Below are 17229 nucleotides of genomic sequence, written 5' to 3'. Positions count from 1 at the left end.
TATATCCAATACATTTTCAATTTTTCTTATTTTAATGATTAAATTTTTGTTACACTGATTCTAATCTAATATTTTTCCTGCAAAACGCTCATTATGCCCGGCGTAGTCGGGTACTCCTACCGGGATTATACTTACGAGGATGGCCCAAAGAGGCTTACGCGCCGAAGACTCGTGAGGCTCGTAGGGCCCCTGGTGTGGGACGAAGCCTAGTATATAGATATTATCTTAATACCTTGTATAATCAGATTATCAATTTGGTAACATTTAATATGGACAAATGTTATTCATTAATAATAATTTATTCAAAACACCTCTTGATTTCAATATCAAATTTCATAAAAATGTGACTTGTTTTGTTTAAGATGTTAATGTTTAGATATAATAAAAGTAACGTTCTATGAATTTTTAAATTACTAATCTGCATTGAAACACAATTTAACTAACATTAATCATTTAGACTTTTTATAACTGCCCCATTACTAAGTTTATAAAATTATGTTTTTATAACAGTAACAGTTCAATGAATAATTTGTTGAGAAACATTCAATATTTCCTTTTATTCCACAATTTATTATTCAACTAAATTTATTAAGTATATTTTAGGTAACAAATAATAACCATGTATTCTGATAATTTGTTAAGTTTTATTGTAACTAATTAGTATTTATAATTTTAAATGATAAATGGTTAAATAAGATTGAAAATACAAAGAACTTATTTTTTAATTTATATTCACATTGCTAAATATTCTTAAAAAAAAATTCATAGAAATAATGATCCATTATATAAAAAATAAACATATAAACAAAAAAATATCTATTTGGAATTAATTATTAAAATTTTAATAAAAAGAAAAAAATTATAAAAATTTTATATATATATACAAACATAAATTAAAGAATGATAAATAAATTATTTACTTAAATTTAAATTGAGCATCATTTTCTTTTATATACTTTAAATTCATAAGTAATCCCGTTTTCATTCATATTTCCTTTAGATACCTCAGGATCATCTATTTCAATGAATAACTTTGGATCAATAGTAGGAAAGAAGGTATCACAAGTGAATTCTTGATCAATTTTTGTAATATACAAATTTTTACAATTTTCATCTTTTATTGCTTCATTATATAAAAAGGATCCTCCAATTACCCAAATTTTTTCAATATTTTCTTTTAAGCTAAGGTCTTCAACAGCTTTATACAATTCTGGATACAAAAGTACTCCTTCAGGTACAGAATGTAAAGTTTTAGAGATGACTACATTCAAACGGTCTTTTAAAGGTCTGAATTTATCAGGTATTGATTGCCAAGTAAGGCGACCCATTATAACAGCATTTTTTTTATCTGTTGATTTTACTTGAGTAGTCATTTTATTAAAATAATTCATTTCATTTTTCAAACGCCAAGGCAAATCACCTTTATATCCAATGCCACCATTTTTTGATATAGCTGCTATTACATTATACACCATTATTGAATAATATTTTCTAATCTTATGTTCATTAACTATTTATTCTAAAATACAAAAACAAATTAAATTTATATTTGAATAGGAATGTATACTTTAAGAATACATTTCAAAATAATCATTACATCTAATAAAATATTTTGATCACTATTTCAATAATTTATTAAACTAATATTTATGGTGTATTATTTTATTTAAAAGTCATATCAACAATTAAATATTATGGTAATGTTTAATTCATAATCCATTAATTTAATAAAATATTGTTCCTATATTGTATTAAACTATAATGTAAAAAATTAATTTCATACGAAAAATAATAGTTTGTTTGATATTTTTAACACTAGACAGTACTAACAGAAAAAGTTTGTAATCATTTGAATCAGTAGAGCAAACTGTCGTCGATGCATCTTGAATTTTGGGACAAACTATAATTTCATAAAGTCTTTGATTTTAGGTTATCAAAAATGTAAAATCTCTATCAATTTTTTTTGAATATTCATCATTTTTCGGGAACATTAGATCTAAGACTGCTTTGTATAACTTACAAATAATAGTATTATATTTTAATGAAATGTGCTATCAAATATTTTTTAAAACCATTGCTTTAATTAAATAAAATAATAAAAACATTTATAAAAATAATTCGATTCAACTTAAAAATAACTAATTCCTGTTATACTTTAAATATCCACTAAGCAGATACTTCTACCATTAATGAAGGCGTATTTACGTAAAAAAGGGATTTCTCGGTTTATACTCCCCTCAGACAAGAGATAAAACCAAAACGTGTTCTCAATATCATTTCATTGATACAACCATAATTTTTTCTGGAGAGAATTATAATTCAAATATTTTGATAACCTTTTCACTGTGGCCTATCTAGGAAGGGGGTAAAGCAGGGCCATGTTTGAAAATATATTAAATACGGGACCACATTATGATTGCCTTAGGGCGTCAATGATATTTAGCGCGACACTAGGCTGAAAAATTATACTCCCTCACCAAAAATTGTTTCTAAATTAAAAAAAAAATTATAAATATCAAATACGGATAAAATATAAAATACAAAAATTAATCAGCAATTAACATTAAAAAAAAGTAATACAAGTATTGTATAATTATAAAATATATACATATACTATTAAATAAATCATAGTTTAATAACTATAATTACGATAAAAAATAAAAGGTTATAGGACAAAAACGGTTATTGTCCATTTCTGTATTTTTCAGGAGGGGTAAAAAAGTTACATATAACATTTTTTTTTATAAATTTTAAGAAATTTATAAATTTTTATCACTAAATGATAAAAAAAAATAAAAACTTGAATATTAGAATAATTAAAACATTCTTCATCGAATAGAATTTATTACTTGATCCCAAAACAAGTAATAATTTGATACTCATAGTTTTAATAAAATCCATAAAACTCAGTGTCTCGAGAGAAGGCGTAGTAGTATAATCCTACTCCACTACACTATATTTAATTGTTTAAATCAGAAAATTTTCAGTATAATCACACAAAAGGATCCAAACAAAAAAATTATAAAAAAAAATCAGATAGCAAAAATAAGTTTTTAACTCTTCCCAATATTTTTAGAGTTGGGACAACTTTGTATACCTCTTATACGTTTTTAAGGTATAACTTATTAATGAAAAAAATAAAGATAAAGTCTAACTCTAATTCATAAAAATTGGTCATAGTAACCATTATCACCGGGACACAGATATAATAAAATTCCTATACTTAATTCAATTAACCTGTAAATAAAACTGGCGATTCTCTATCATGTTAACTCTTCTTCAATAAAAATTCAATTTATTTGTGAGACACAACAAATATGTCTTTTTAAGCTTAAACCTACATGTAAACTATGCTAACATCTTTAGTCAACTTTTATACAAGATTTTATAGAGATATAGGTTTACTAATTCAAATAAAATAATAAACAAATACATTTGTTATCATGGTATATTATTTTATTCTTAAAATTATTTATATACAAATAAATATAAATAAGTATAATTATCTACAGACAATAATTAAAAACCGAAACAATAATTTATATACAGAATGTAAATATAAATACAGTTAAAAAAAACTAAAAAATTATTTTACGTGTATTTAGTTATTCAATAGAAACTTATAACACATTGGTTAATTATGTATATTAAGATGAACTGTACATATTCTTTAAATATACACGATAATGGAATAAGAAAATTTTACAAAATATATAACAAATTATTTAAAAGAGAAGATTCACAGAGGAAAACAATTATTTTTAAATATACACATATTTACATAGAAGACAATATTTTATTTTCTTGCTGTGGTATTTGAGCTAACATAGAAATAAAACATTATAAAAAAAAATGTATTTATGACAATTTTTAACAACAATGTGTGTCCTCCTTAATTTTTTACGATTGTCTATTATTTTAATTAAAATATAGACTTCAATTAATTATTTAGAATCAAAACGCTTTTTTTAAATTGTGTATACATAATTAAAATTTGTACATAAACAAATATGTATCAAAGGACAAACATTTACAAATTAAAATCGAATATTGTACTCTACCAATAGTTTAAAACTTCCGTTTTTAACAAAATAGCCCTATCAAAATAAATTTTTATTATTTAGATTCTATTACAAAATCTTAAAGTCTAGCAAAAGTGAAAATTGAGATCTTTAAAATTTGACAATTAGTCAATAGTATTAAATGTACTTAATTCTAAATCTGTGTTTTGACTATAATAATTAAGTATAAAAAAGCAACATGTGAGAAGAATATAGGATAATTAAAATCTACCTATTACAAGCATTTTTTTCAGAATCATTTTTGTTATACCTTCAAAAACAAATTAAAACAATCACAGCTAAAAAACAACCCAAGGCTTATAATAACGTAAACTTTAAAAATAATTGGTAATATAACAAGTACAAAAAAGAAAAATTGTTCGATTTTAATGAAAAGGTCAACAAATAATTTAAAAAAAAAAATAAAAATACTTTACATTTGCATATTGCACATTAACACAAAATTATCTTAACTTAAACTAGATAACAAAATTAAAATTAATTGACATCTGCTGGCCTTAACACAATTATATTATAATTTGGAGTATTTGTAGAATATTTGTTTTATTATTAGTTAATTTAACAAAACTGAGGAAAATAACAATTTAATTATTATAAACATACATTTATATATAGAATTAAAATTATTTTTTTAAATAAATTTAAATGTTTACACTAAAAATAAATAAATAAAAATCTATTTTATTTTTTACACAAAACATATATCGATGATAAAATTGATCTAACGAAAATAATATATTTGAATTTTATTTAATAACTCTTTTTACAGTCGTCACCGAACTTCACAGTTATTATTTAATGAAGTATCGGTGGAGGATTGACTACTAGGAGGTTTCATTACATACCCTTCTTTACACCTCGATAATTTTAGTTTAATTGGGGAGGTTTTTTGAGGCTCTAACGTTTCACTCACTTCATTTTCAGTGTCGGGAGCAGTTTTTGAAAACCTAATTATCAGCTTTGGTGTGCTTTCTTTTGCTTCAATTACCTGAACCTGCGATATCTCTTTATTGGAACGTGGTTTCTTTTTTCTTGATGTTGATGGGCTTGACTTTCGTTTCTTTTTACTTTTAGAACTAGTAGGTGTAATAACCGAAGATGTTGATGCTAGTGCGTCATCTTCTTCAAATCTAGCAAATACTTTGCGTCTGTACTTCATACTGTCACGTCTCAGTTGTTCCATTGTTGGAGCTATAAGATGATTAGACTCATCATTTTGAGAATCACAAATTCGTTTTTTCGGTGGTCGAAGACTGCGTTTTTCTTCCATTGTTGTTACCATAGGTTGTTCACCACCAATTTTAATTTTAAGCTTAGGTGTAATAGCTTCACCTTTCCGTACGTTGTTAATGTAATTAGATTTGGGGTCATCAAAATTATATTTTATACGTTTCTTTTCCATATTAGCATCTACTACTGCTTTGTAGTCTTCTTTGGTAGGAATAGTAGTCATAGATGCTACTGCTTTAGGGATTGTGATAACATTTCGATTTAAGGGAGGTGCAATAGGATGGTTAGTAGACTGTTCAATATTATCTTGTTGGTTACAATATTGTCTGAGTAGTTCTTTCTTTCTCATTTGTCTAAAGTTTGATGGTACACTTGCAGATTCAGAAGGAGCAGCTGAATGACTTGGTATACTCATACTTATAGCTGAAGTATCTATAGTTGGTAATATAGGTTGGTTTTGAACATTATTATACTTGGCATTTAGGAAAGGTCCTTTAATTTTAACTTTTAATTGGTTCCTTGATTCATTCTGTAACACCATACTTGATGCGATAGATTCTTTTTCTATAATATTAGATATTTTTATGGGTTCTTCAATGTCTTTATCTTCCATTTTTATACTTTCTAGTCTCTGTAACTTATCTCCTTTATATGTGTTGTCAATATTTGATCTTTTGTCTTCAACAGCATTGGTGGTAGTTGTAAACATACTTTCAGCATAAGTAGTTGTATTATCGTAAGAATTATAAGTTCTCATATCAACTGGTCCGGGAAGCATAGGCAGTAGTTCTTCCATTTTAGTTTGAGTAGGTGGATCATTCATTTTATTTTCAATAATTGGAGAAGGAGGTTTTAATTCTTTTACACTGGTATGTTTTCTTCTATAATTGTTAGGACTACTTTGAACTTTAGGGGATACAGGTGATTTACTTTCTGATTTTACATCTGATTTTTTACGTTCTCGCATAGCACGAAGATTTTCCATGACACTACTTTCATTGCCAAATTCTTCAACAAAATCAAGATCATATGCAGTTCCTGCAAGTTTACTAACTGCTGGGTTGTAATCAGCATGGTTATTTGATGAACGTCCACGTCCACGGCCTCGGCCTCTTCCAGATGTTTTTGGTTGAGTTTTTGGTCCACGTTTACCATGTTTTTTTACCTCAGGTGACCGATCTATAACTTCTGGAGACTTATAGGATTGTGCTGTAACACGACTTGATGTTCGAGTAGGTTTTGTCGGAGATTTTTTACCTGAGGGTGTACGATTAGGATGAGGAGAACTAGTTATTGAAGGAGATGAAGCAAGTATAGATAGAGGAGATTGTTCAGGTAAAGGAGTTGTTGGAAGTGCTGGTGATTGTTTAGGAGTAGGTACACTTGGTGTTACTTGATTAGATATTTGTGTGAGACTTATTGGTGCTTGAACTGGTATTTGATTATTAACATTTTTACCATCATCCAACTGATTGGAAGGTGAGCTCAAATTTTGTATGGGTGTATTATTAAGTGATTTAGAAGGATGATCTATAGTTGTTGATATTGGTAGTGGTGCTTCACAGGTTTTATTTTTAAGATGATTGGGGTGTTCTTGATTAATTGATATAGATGACAAAGAAGAACTTTCAGTATGGTTAAGAGAAGATACAGGTACTTGGAGATTAGATGTAGATGGAAAGTCAGCAACTTGATTTTGAATGCAAGAACTAATACTTGAGCTATTGGGAATTAGAATTCCACCAGATAGTTTTGCATTTACATTAGGAGTATTGGGCATTTGATTTTCCAAATTAGATGCTTGACTAATTGCATTAAGCACATTATGAACTTCTGTTGGAAGAGACATATTATTACTGTTGGTACACATTAAGAGATTATTATCATTATAAACATTAATATCATTGAAAGGTGGAATAAAATTATCTGAATGAGTCATGGGAGAGATCATAGCAGCTGTAAAAGCCATATTTTGAGTAGAAGAAGTGAATGCTGCAGTACAAGGTGTTTGTAAATGCAATGGTTTATTAATTTCTGATATAATTGTAGAATGTCCCGGAAATGATGTAGGTAAAGTAAATTGTTGAGTATTAAAAGTTCGAGGTGGCATAAATGGTAGTTGATTGGAAGCAGTAGCATTTAAAATAAATGATGGATCTGAATATTGCGAGTATGATATAGAGTCTATTTGCATAGGAGCTGTTGTAGGATAAGGATGTATCGATTGCTGAAATGAAGTATCAGTAGAAACTTCTCTATGTTCAGGAGATGGTTCATTAGAAGTATCTGAACGTCTAGATGGCAATACAACACTGTCAGACCATCGATTGGCATCATTGATATCTCGATAAGGAGATTCTAACCGACTACTTTGACTGGGTGGAACCCAGCGTTCATCAGAAAGAGCAGTTTCACTTCTATCTAATTTGTCCCGCTCTGGAACTTTATTCATATCAACTATTTCATTAGATTGCTGTTGAAATTTATTATATGTGTTAAACAAAGTACTATCTGCTTTAATATCTGGTTCAGAAGGCTTAGGTGGATCAATAAGTTTTGATGTTTCATCAATATCAATATTTTCTGAATTTTCATTTTCTATGGGTACAGATTTTTTGGTTATTTCTAAACGTAATTTTTCAACAAGATTTAATGTTTCTCTAGCTGTTACTTCTTTAGAATCGTCCTTGAATAAGAATTCGTTATTAAAAGTGAAAGATAATGGAGCATTTCTAACATCATTATCACGTGTTAATCCAAAACCTTCTTCGTTGGCTGCTTGTTCAACAGCCAACATATCATTATCAAAATCAAAGTCAGGGATATCTTTATTACAGTGTTGAGGAGAAAATATTGACCTCTGACTTCCAGAAAAATGATTGTTAAAAGGTGTTTTTACAAATTTTTTATTTTCAAAATCTAAGTTATTAACCAATTCTCTTTCAATATCTTGTCGGGTTAAAAATGAAGCAGCCAACAAATGTTCATCTTTGAGATCATTTAACCTATGTCCGCTAGGTAGATATAAATTCAATTCATCATTTTTTTTATTTTCTTTATCTGATGTATGTTGTACTAAAAGTTGAGTTTTATTTTTGACATCTTGAATATTTTTATTTAAACCATGATCTTCTTTAAGAATTCTTTGTTCACCATCATTAGATTTTAATTTCTTTTCAACCTCTTTGTCCTCAATTCCATGTGTGGGCTGTTTCGTTTCAAGTTTAGTTCCACTCGACTGACTAGTTGATGTTCCAACGTTGTCACTATTGCTCGGTTTTCTATCTCCATCATTCCCGATACTAGTATCTCTACATGTGATGATTTGAACAGTATCGCATCGATTACTTCCAATCGATTTTCTTCTCGATTCCTCTCTCTTAAGTGGCGGATCCTGAAACCTGTGTTCAGGCCGCCTGTCGGAAGTTTTAAGCTTCTTATCTGGCGCCCTGATTACTTTTTGATCTTTCTCAGACTCACTACTAGAGGAGGAACTAATTTTAATTGGTTTATTTTCTGATAGCCAACTTTTAGTTTTAGGAGGACTCTTTGTTTTAGTAACTTCTTTAAGAGGAATTACACGATCTATGGATTTAGATTTCTTTTCAGGTTCTGAGTCAGTGTCAGAACTAGATGAACCAGAAGATGAAGAAGTCGAAGATGAACTTGAAGTTGATGATGAACTACTAGAAGAACTACTACTTGATGTTGAAGACAAAGAAGATTTAGTATTCCGCCTTGATTTAGTAGGTTCTTCTTTTTTCACTGGTTCAGGTACTTTAGCTTCTTCAACAGGTTTAGTCATACCACTTTTAATACCTTGAATAGCTTTTTTAGCTGCTTGTCTTTGAGGAACAAAACCAAATAAGTCTTGTGGATCTGATTCTTTTTCCACTGAATTCAATTTCTCTATAGTTTTAGTTTTGTTAATTTTTGAAGCAAGTTTTTCAGGTGATTTTGGTACAACTCTCTCTGGAGATTTCTTATCACCCAAAATTTCATCATGCTTGCTATGCACTCTATGTATACTTTCAGTTGCCTTTTTAGCTGCTTGTCTTTGAGGAACAATAAGTTCTGAAGGCACAGTAGGATTATTTTTTATATCATCTTTTTTAGTTTTTTTAACATCTTTTTCTTGAAGTGTTTCTCTAGTTTTTGAAGATGAAGATTTCTCTTTAACTATTTTATTTTTAGATTTACCTTGTGAAAATTCTTTAACAGCTGCTTTTGTGCGCATATATGATTCTTTACTGGATAATTCAGAATCAGAATCTGAATAAATATTGTTAACTTTTGTAGCTCGTTTGGAAGAAATTTTGGGTAGGGTAATATCTCCACTATCATCACTACCAAATTGTTTTTCAATTTGAATAAGTTTCTTATTTGGTGTGCTCCATTTTGATTTAGCTTTATCGTTTTCTTCTTCTGTTGATGAATCCGTTGAAAGTTTTGTTTTTGAACGCTTTTTATTAAGTCTCTTTTCTTTTATCTTGTGTTTGTTCATCACAGATTTAATTATTTTATTTTCATCCATACTTGACTGTTCACTACTATGCAAGCGAGTTTCTTTAATATCAAGATCTGTAATACTAGACATACTAGAGTATCGAATTGCTCCATTTTTATATGGCTTCTTATATGGGTTATCTTTTGGTGGCCATTTTAAACCACTAAAGCTGGATTTTTCAGGTGAAGCCGCTCCAGCAATACGAGACAGCATTGTTTCAAAATCAGTACTCAAATCTGGTGCATCTGGGTATGAATATAGTCGATCATAAATTGAAGGACCGTGGTTAGCTTCTTGAACTGCAGATACTTCTGCTGAGCTGAGATTCAACTTAGAATCTGAAAGAACTGCCACTTGTTTATGGAACGTTTGCTCACGTAAACTTAATAAATTTCGAGAAAGTTTTTCTCGTCTACTAACCATATAGCATAAGTTTCGTACCTAAAAAAAAAAAAAAAAAATTATATAAAATAAATGTAATTGTAAATTTCAAACAATCTAAACATTACAACCATACAAATTTTCAACAATGTAAATTCCAAAATAGTTTCCTATTAACACTTGTTTTACAATGTTCTTTAAAAATAATTTTTTTTCATCTATATTTGAAATATGTATAATAAGCTTAAAAGTGTCATAGAAAATTAGATATTTAAGTAAAAATTGAAGTGGCAATTTTTCAATATTAAATCTTAAAAACATTGTTATTCTACAACTTAATTTATTTTATCTTAAAATAGCTCTTCACATAAAATACTAATACAACTAATATAGTTATATTGAATCTTTACCCTTTCTAAGTCTTGCCTAAGTTGAACAAACATTTTAAGTTTTTCTAAATCTGCTTGTTCTTGTTGCCGCCCAAGAAGATCACCATCATCTGATTTTGGTAACAGCAAAGGTCGATTGTGACCAGATCTCCTTTTTAATACCCAATAATTATAAATATACAAGATACCATCATTATCAACATCATGACATTGGGTAACATCACTAACACTAACGTGCTTTTCAAATTCTCCTTCTATTTCTTGTAACCTGAAATATCATTTAAAATAAATATTTTTAGTTACTTATTTTTGATATATATTTTTTAAATACTTTGCAGCTCTAGCTTGATTTTTTTCTTCAGATGTCATATCTTTACGTTTTTTTTTAGTAGAATCTTCATCTTCAGAACCTGAGTTTCTATCTTTTTTACTATTAACACTATGTTTTTGACAGTAAGACTATAAGAAAAAATTGAAAATTTTTCATAAAAAATCTTATGATAACCACTAGTAGCATATTTTATTAAAAAATGTAGTATTTATAAGCCATTTTTATAGAATACTCACACGTAGTTTGACACCATCTTCAGCACTTTCATCTTCAATAATAGCTCTCATTTCAAGTCCATGTTTAAATGCACAAGTAACATGATAAGCAGTCTTGCAAGTTTTTACTGAGCACTGTATACAAGCACCAACTCGTTCTCGACATAATACACATATAAGAGCCCAACGACTTGGCTGAAATTAGGCATCAATAAGCAAACTTAAAAAATAACTTAATAAATACAATAATCAATTCATCAAAATTAACTTTAAAAGATTCTTACATTAATTCAATATTAAATTGGTAAGCAATTTTATTAACTTTTAAAATAGTACTCTGTTTAGCCAAAACAGGTATACAGAGTGGATTAGATCAAACTGGACAACTCGTATATTTTATGATCTACATAACATTTTATACTTTATTTTCTTTTTTACAATATAGGACTATATTTAAAATGTGTTTTATGTTATATTTGCAATTACAAAAAATATTTTTTATCATTATAATAATTTTAAATTTCAAATTTTTTTTAAGATTTGAAAATAGTCATTTTATAAATAAGTTTTAAAGAAAAATTTTGATACCAAAACTATTATAATGTCAAACATTAGTCTACATATGTAAAGGGCGGAAGTAAATATTATCTTTTTATTTTATTTACTGGCAACAGTATGTGATATCTTTTCCATTAAAAATAGTAACAAGTGAGCTTCTATAATTGAGTAAAATCCTTTACTTACGTGTATTGACACATTTAATACTATAGAAAAAATAGTAAAAAAATTCAAAATTTAATAAACTTTTGAAAATGCTGTAGAAACATAACTACTGAATTAAAATAAGAGTTTTTGGTATCAACATTTTTCTTTAAAACTTATTTATAAAATGGTTATCTTCAAATCTTAAAGAAATTTTATTAAATAAATTATTTTCTTGGGAAAAATAACATAAAACACATTCTAAATATAGACCAATAGTGTAAAAATTGATTAAAATAAAAAAGTGTAAAATGTTATGTAGATCATAAGTAATATGAATTGTCAATTAGATCTATTTCACCTGTATTATCGTAATTAATTAATTTACTCACTGGTATGCTCGATATTTTTGTAATTGGCTCCATTTTTTCCACACAACCAATACTAACTTCTGGTATCCATAAAGCACATGATACATGTGCCCATTTATGCCCAGAACGAGTGCATTTCATTGCACCATTTTTGTTGGGACACAGTACACATTCAGGTCGAAATCGTAATGTACAAGTTCGACAAAGCCATGAACCAGATGGGATAGTTGTTATACCATAACAAGCTTGATGAACACAGATATTACAATTGTCACAAAATACCATTTCATTACCATCTTCAGAATCAGGCTAAAACCAAAAAATTAATTGATTCATATATTTAAAAAAATGTCGAAAATATAAGTGAAACTTTTTAATTACAACAATTAATAATTTGAAAGCATCTAATTAAAATAGTCTTTACCGAACGACAAACATCACAAATAACATTTTCATCATACTCAATTCCTAATCCTTCTTCTTCTTTAATAATGGCTTGAACTTTTTCCCAACAACGCATTTCTAATTCTTCTATCACACGTTCAAATTGATCATCTTTAATTTTAGGTAAACCTAAAAAATAATATTAACATACTGGCATTTAGTAAAAAAAAAAAAAAAATTAGGCAACCAATTATAATATAGCTATTTATGTACCTCCTAAGGCACGTTCTCCATTGCATAATTTTAACCATGCTGTATCTACATCATCCATATCATATGAACATGATTTTTCAGCTTTTAAAGGTAATAAAGACAATTGGTGCTCATCAGGTTTAAAGTGTTCATCTTTAGTTATTCTGATATATTTGTGTTTTGGACTAAAATAATACAAAATTATTTTAACATGTAGTAAATTAATAGATAAATAAAAACGTACAGTTTGAATTCGTGATAAATTGATGAAGGAGATCTTCTTGGTGATTTAGTAATAGAAGGCAAACAAACAACTGGTACCTCGTGAACACTAGAACCTGGTAATGAATCAGGGTTAACAGGCACTTGTACACCACGTTCCCATTCTTGCTTCCATTGATCACTTATAATCCAATAAGCATCCGTAGATAGCTGTTCAGAATCTGGAAGCTTCATGGCACTAATCAAGTCTTTACGAAATAGCTGAAAAAATGATTTTTTTCAACAGATTTCAACACAAATGAAAAATAAGACAAAAAAATGAGCAAATTTGTTTTTATTTCTTTAATATATATATATATATATATATGTATCATTATTAAAATAGTATAAATAGTAAATTTTTCATAAATAATATAGATAAAGATTTTGTTATATTAAAATATAACAAGACAATTCCAAACTCATAATTTACTAATACCCAAGAGCTGAAGTTACTTAGGAAACATAACATTACTAATTAATTTACAAGTTAATAATAAGAATCTGTTTCCTTAATTACTAGTTACCCTATAATGATATAATATAATAGTTATGTATAAATCATATCATTTTTTTGGTTTCAACCAATTGATATCCTGAATTTTTTATGCAAAATTATTTAAATTTTCTTGATGATAATTTCAGAATTTATATTATAAATATTTTAATTAAAAAAGTATGTGCCATTTATTTATCCATAATTATTTATTAAAAGCTTAGGTTAAAATAATGGATATCTTATAGGATAGAATTTGTTTAGTTCCACTAATAGTTGTACAGATTTTTTAAATTCAAAAATAAGTTTGAACTTACTTCAGCTGGTGCATCTGTAGTGATACGAGTGTTATAAATGGAAGAAGGTATTCTTAAATCTGATCGCAAGCCACTTAAAGTATCCATGGAGGACGCTTCTTCTTCTTCCTGAAGCGTCGAAGGGCGCCCTTTCCTCCTTTTAGTCGGTACTTCAAAGATTGGAATTAAAATAAGTAATATTTTTAAATAATAAAAAATATGTAATTATTATCTTATATTAATTTTAAAAAACTTACATGGACAATCATCTTTTGATATAGGTTGACGTTTAGTTCTATGTGACATGCTGAATTTGCAAATTATAAAAATTTAACTCCACTTTGTGCAGCATTGATGCCTAGAGGAAAAATAATTTTTATTATATTCACATTGATAGAATAATCAATTCAAAATAACTCTTTACTGAAGAGCCATTAATAGATAAGTAACAAAAGTAATTTTTAGTTAATTTATCATATACAACAAGATTTTCTTGTCACAAAATATGTTAGTAATGAATCGAAATATTAAAATATAAACTATTACAAAATAAAAAGATAAAATGTTTTGTCACTTATGGTTCCTAATTAATACAGAATTGTGTTACTAATTTGTAGATTTATTAAAATAATTACCACATAGCAGAGCCAGTAGAAATATTGCCGTATGTAATCTTAACCTTTATTTCAATAATTCACTAAAAATATAAAAATTAGTATTTAAACAGAAAATCAAAATTTTAAATGATTGCTCCAATCAATAAAACATTTATATGATAATCTAATGTAATTTACATAATAATTTATTATTTACTAATACTATTTTTTCTTGTAAAAACTAAAATTAAAAATAGTTATCATATTGCAAAATTTATAATACTAGAACTTTATAAAGTTCTACCAGCTATTTCATTAATTTCTTTTGGTTTGAGGAGGGGCGAATCGTTAGAAGTAATAAAATATTTATGCAAATAATTTTAGTACACTTTGCTATTTATCTTTTATCTAAAGGTATTTAAAAATAAGAAATACCTAGGTTAAAAATCAGATCAAGTTAATAATAAAAATTTTCTGTTATATTATGGTAATTTGTTTACATGATATAATACAAATATGTATATAATAAAAAAATAACTAAAAATTGATGATATGAACATTAAATTTAAGTATTTTAATTAATACAATAAAAAAACTAAATCATATACTAAGTACAGTTAATGTATTCTTTGGGTGATAACATTAGATTTGGTCATTATGATTAATTTATAACTAGAGTCCTACAATTCAACGGATAAAGATTAAAAATTAAATTACTTGCTGTTAAATGAAATAAAATGTTAATTACCAGTGTTTATTTTATGAAAAAGACTAATTTGATATGAAACGATGCCGATACTGGTGCATTCCATTGTAGACAAATTATGGATTTTCAAACATCTACAGATAAAGCATGAAAAATCAAAACACTTTAGAATAATAAACTTACAGCATTAAAAAAGCTTAACATATTCTTCTTTTAATAGAGATAAATTTATAAATTTGGGGTAAAAAATATTAGAAGAAAAATAAAACGTAGATAATAACAACAGAAACGCGGGCAGCCGGCAGATAGCGCCACGAAAGTAGCCTGTGTTTTCGTTTTGATTTGATGGAAAAAGGACGTGAGAAAAAAATCGTTAACCGTCCGATATGTAATCAAATTGTATATACCTGACAGCTGATGTACTTGATCGACTTTTAAACAAAATTAACAGTGTACTTACTTAAGGTTAGCGATAATCCAAGACGTTTTAACTTAGCTCAACACGTCCCCATTTCGATAGAGCCAGTTTACATCGACAACAGTGGTGGTTTGGGTCGGGCGCGCGCGGTACAATGGACGACGACAGACAATACAATTAAACGACGAACGGACGACAACACTGGATTCTGAACAATTAATAAAATTGTCGGATATCTTAACAACTGTAAATACAATAAGCGGTCATCAAAATACGAGCGGAACGGATTTTCCACTTATCGTTTCATGCTCGACACTTGCGAGTAGCGATTGGCGATATTAGTATAGTAAAAAAAAAAAACAAAAAAAAACACCTTCCTAGTCCTGATGACAACAGTGTGGCCAACAGGATTATAACAATTTCCGGATTTGGTTCGCCTTGTAAACACAAATGGAATGATGTTCAGAACGCTATTGTTATGAACAAATAATATGCTAATTATTAATTATAATAAATTTACTGAAGTTCCGTTAAATTTTCAATATTTGAAAATTAATGTAGTTTTATTTTTAAAATAATTTAATTATTTATATATCTGTTGGTTTGTTTAATAAGAAACCAAGTTTTTGTTAAAAGGATGATGTTTTAATTAATTTTGCATTAAAAATGCTTATTTTAATTTATACGTAAATTTTAATTATCTGATAATTTGAACATTTGAAAAGATTAATTATATCAAATTTGTAAGCATATTCTAATTTTTGGGTATTTAATTTATTCTACACTAAAGATCCTATATAAGAACTATAATGTGACGTTAACAAATAATTTTTCAGGAAAGACGAAACTGTCTAGAATATGTATACTTTCTCTAATAAACTAATTTTCAAGTGCAATATTTTATTTTTGTTTGGTCTAATTTAATTATTTTTTTTAGTAAATTTCTTTCAATTTCCTAATATGAAATGGTTAAGAAAATTAATTTATCCCCTTTCAACTCTTAGATTTCCATATAGTACATATGAAAAATGAGTGAAATCGTTACTAAACTCTTTACTTAAATTTTTAGTATTCCAGTCCTGTATTATGGTAAAAGGGAGCCTACCTAGCTCAATTAGTAATTCGTCATTACTTGGTACAATATTATTGTTTTTTATTCTGATGTTTGAACTTTATAGTTTTTCTTATTCTGTCTGGCACAAGCTATTTTAGTACACATTAAACATAACATATAAAATAGTTGTTCTTAAAAATTTAGTCTATCATATAAGTAGGATTGAGTATTGACTGGTACATCTATATTTTATTTTAAAATTTCTATAGACATCAATACCCGAGTTATCTTATTATTGTCATTTTCTATTTAGTTTTAACTGGTACAGTTTATAATTTAAAATGTATAGTAAAAATATTTTTCAATAAGTTTTAATATTTAAGCCTAACATACAGGATTGTTCTTCAAACACTAGTCATTTGATTGTTCTTAAAATAATAGATTGTTATAAAATATTTTATATGTGCATCCACGTTGTTCTGTGATTGGTCAATTTATTTGTGCAGTTTTTTAATGTAACCGTGATAACTTGTAGACTAATTAACTTTATATTCTGAT

At 27.4% G+C, this 17229-nt stretch overlaps 2 protein-coding genes across 4 annotated transcripts; both read right to left on the bottom strand.

Annotated features, from left to right (window-relative positions):
• Window positions 1-715: 715 nt before the first annotated feature.
• Window positions 716-1958, bottom strand: LOC126894606 (dihydrofolate reductase). 2 transcript variants are annotated; one of them, XM_050665731.1, is made up of 2 exons: window positions 1831-1958; window positions 716-1519 (listed from the first exon to the last, which is right to left on the bottom strand). In XM_050665731.1, exon 2 carries the CDS (start codon window positions 1473-1475, stop codon window positions 939-941), a length of 537 nt encoding a protein of 178 aa, XP_050521688.1. In that variant the 5' UTR covers window positions 1476-1519; window positions 1831-1958; the 3' UTR covers window positions 716-938. The 2 variants fall into 2 exon arrangements, with proteins under 2 accessions (XP_050521688.1, XP_050521687.1); XM_050665730.1 differs by lacking the exon at window positions 1831-1958 and adding an exon at window positions 1598-1795 and having other exon boundaries at window positions 717-1519.
• A 1886-nt stretch (window positions 1959-3844) lies between these two features.
• LOC126896908 (PHD finger protein rhinoceros) lies at window positions 3845-15969 on the bottom strand. Of its 2 annotated transcripts, XM_050670082.1 has the most exons (13): window positions 15660-15969; window positions 15242-15333; window positions 14533-14594; window positions 14155-14255; window positions 13919-14067; window positions 13089-13327; window positions 12866-13029; window positions 12633-12781; window positions 12230-12517; window positions 11157-11330; window positions 10921-11048; window positions 10611-10857; window positions 3845-10260 (listed from the first exon to the last, which is right to left on the bottom strand). In XM_050670082.1, the coding sequence occupies exons 4-13, from the start codon at window positions 14201-14203 to the stop codon at window positions 4855-4857; spliced, it is 6993 nt and encodes a 2330-aa protein (XP_050526039.1). In that variant the 5' UTR covers window positions 14204-14255; window positions 14533-14594; window positions 15242-15333; window positions 15660-15969; the 3' UTR covers window positions 3845-4854. The 2 variants fall into 2 exon arrangements, with proteins under 2 accessions (XP_050526039.1, XP_050526040.1); XM_050670083.1 differs by lacking the exon at window positions 15242-15333.
• Window positions 15970-17229: the final 1260 nt, after the last annotated feature.

Source organism: Daktulosphaira vitifoliae, unplaced genomic scaffold, assembly GCF_025091365.1.
Source record: "Daktulosphaira vitifoliae isolate Bord-2020 unplaced genomic scaffold, ASM2509136v1 Scaffold_1, whole genome shotgun sequence".
In the NCBI taxonomy this organism is placed as follows: domain Eukaryota; kingdom Metazoa; phylum Arthropoda; class Insecta; order Hemiptera; family Phylloxeridae; genus Daktulosphaira; species Daktulosphaira vitifoliae.
This window is presented reverse-complemented; position numbering and strand designations above follow the sequence as displayed.

Coding starts and splice junctions, on each gene's coding strand:
- LOC126894606 (XM_050665731.1), bottom strand. CDS start 1,475: ATGGTGTATAATGTAATAGCAGCTATATCAAAAAATGGTGGCATTGGA.
- LOC126896908 (XM_050670082.1), bottom strand. CDS start 14,203: ATGTCACATAGAACTAAACGTCAACCTATATCAAAAGATGATTGTCCA. Junction 13,328..13,918: donor CTACAGATGCACCAGCTGAA/GTAAGTTCAAAC, acceptor TCATTTTTTCAG/CTATTTCGTAAAGACTTGAT. Junction 10,858..10,920: donor AATCAAGCTAGAGCTGCAAA/GTATTTAAAAAA, acceptor ATGATATTTCAG/GTTACAAGAAATAGAAGGAG.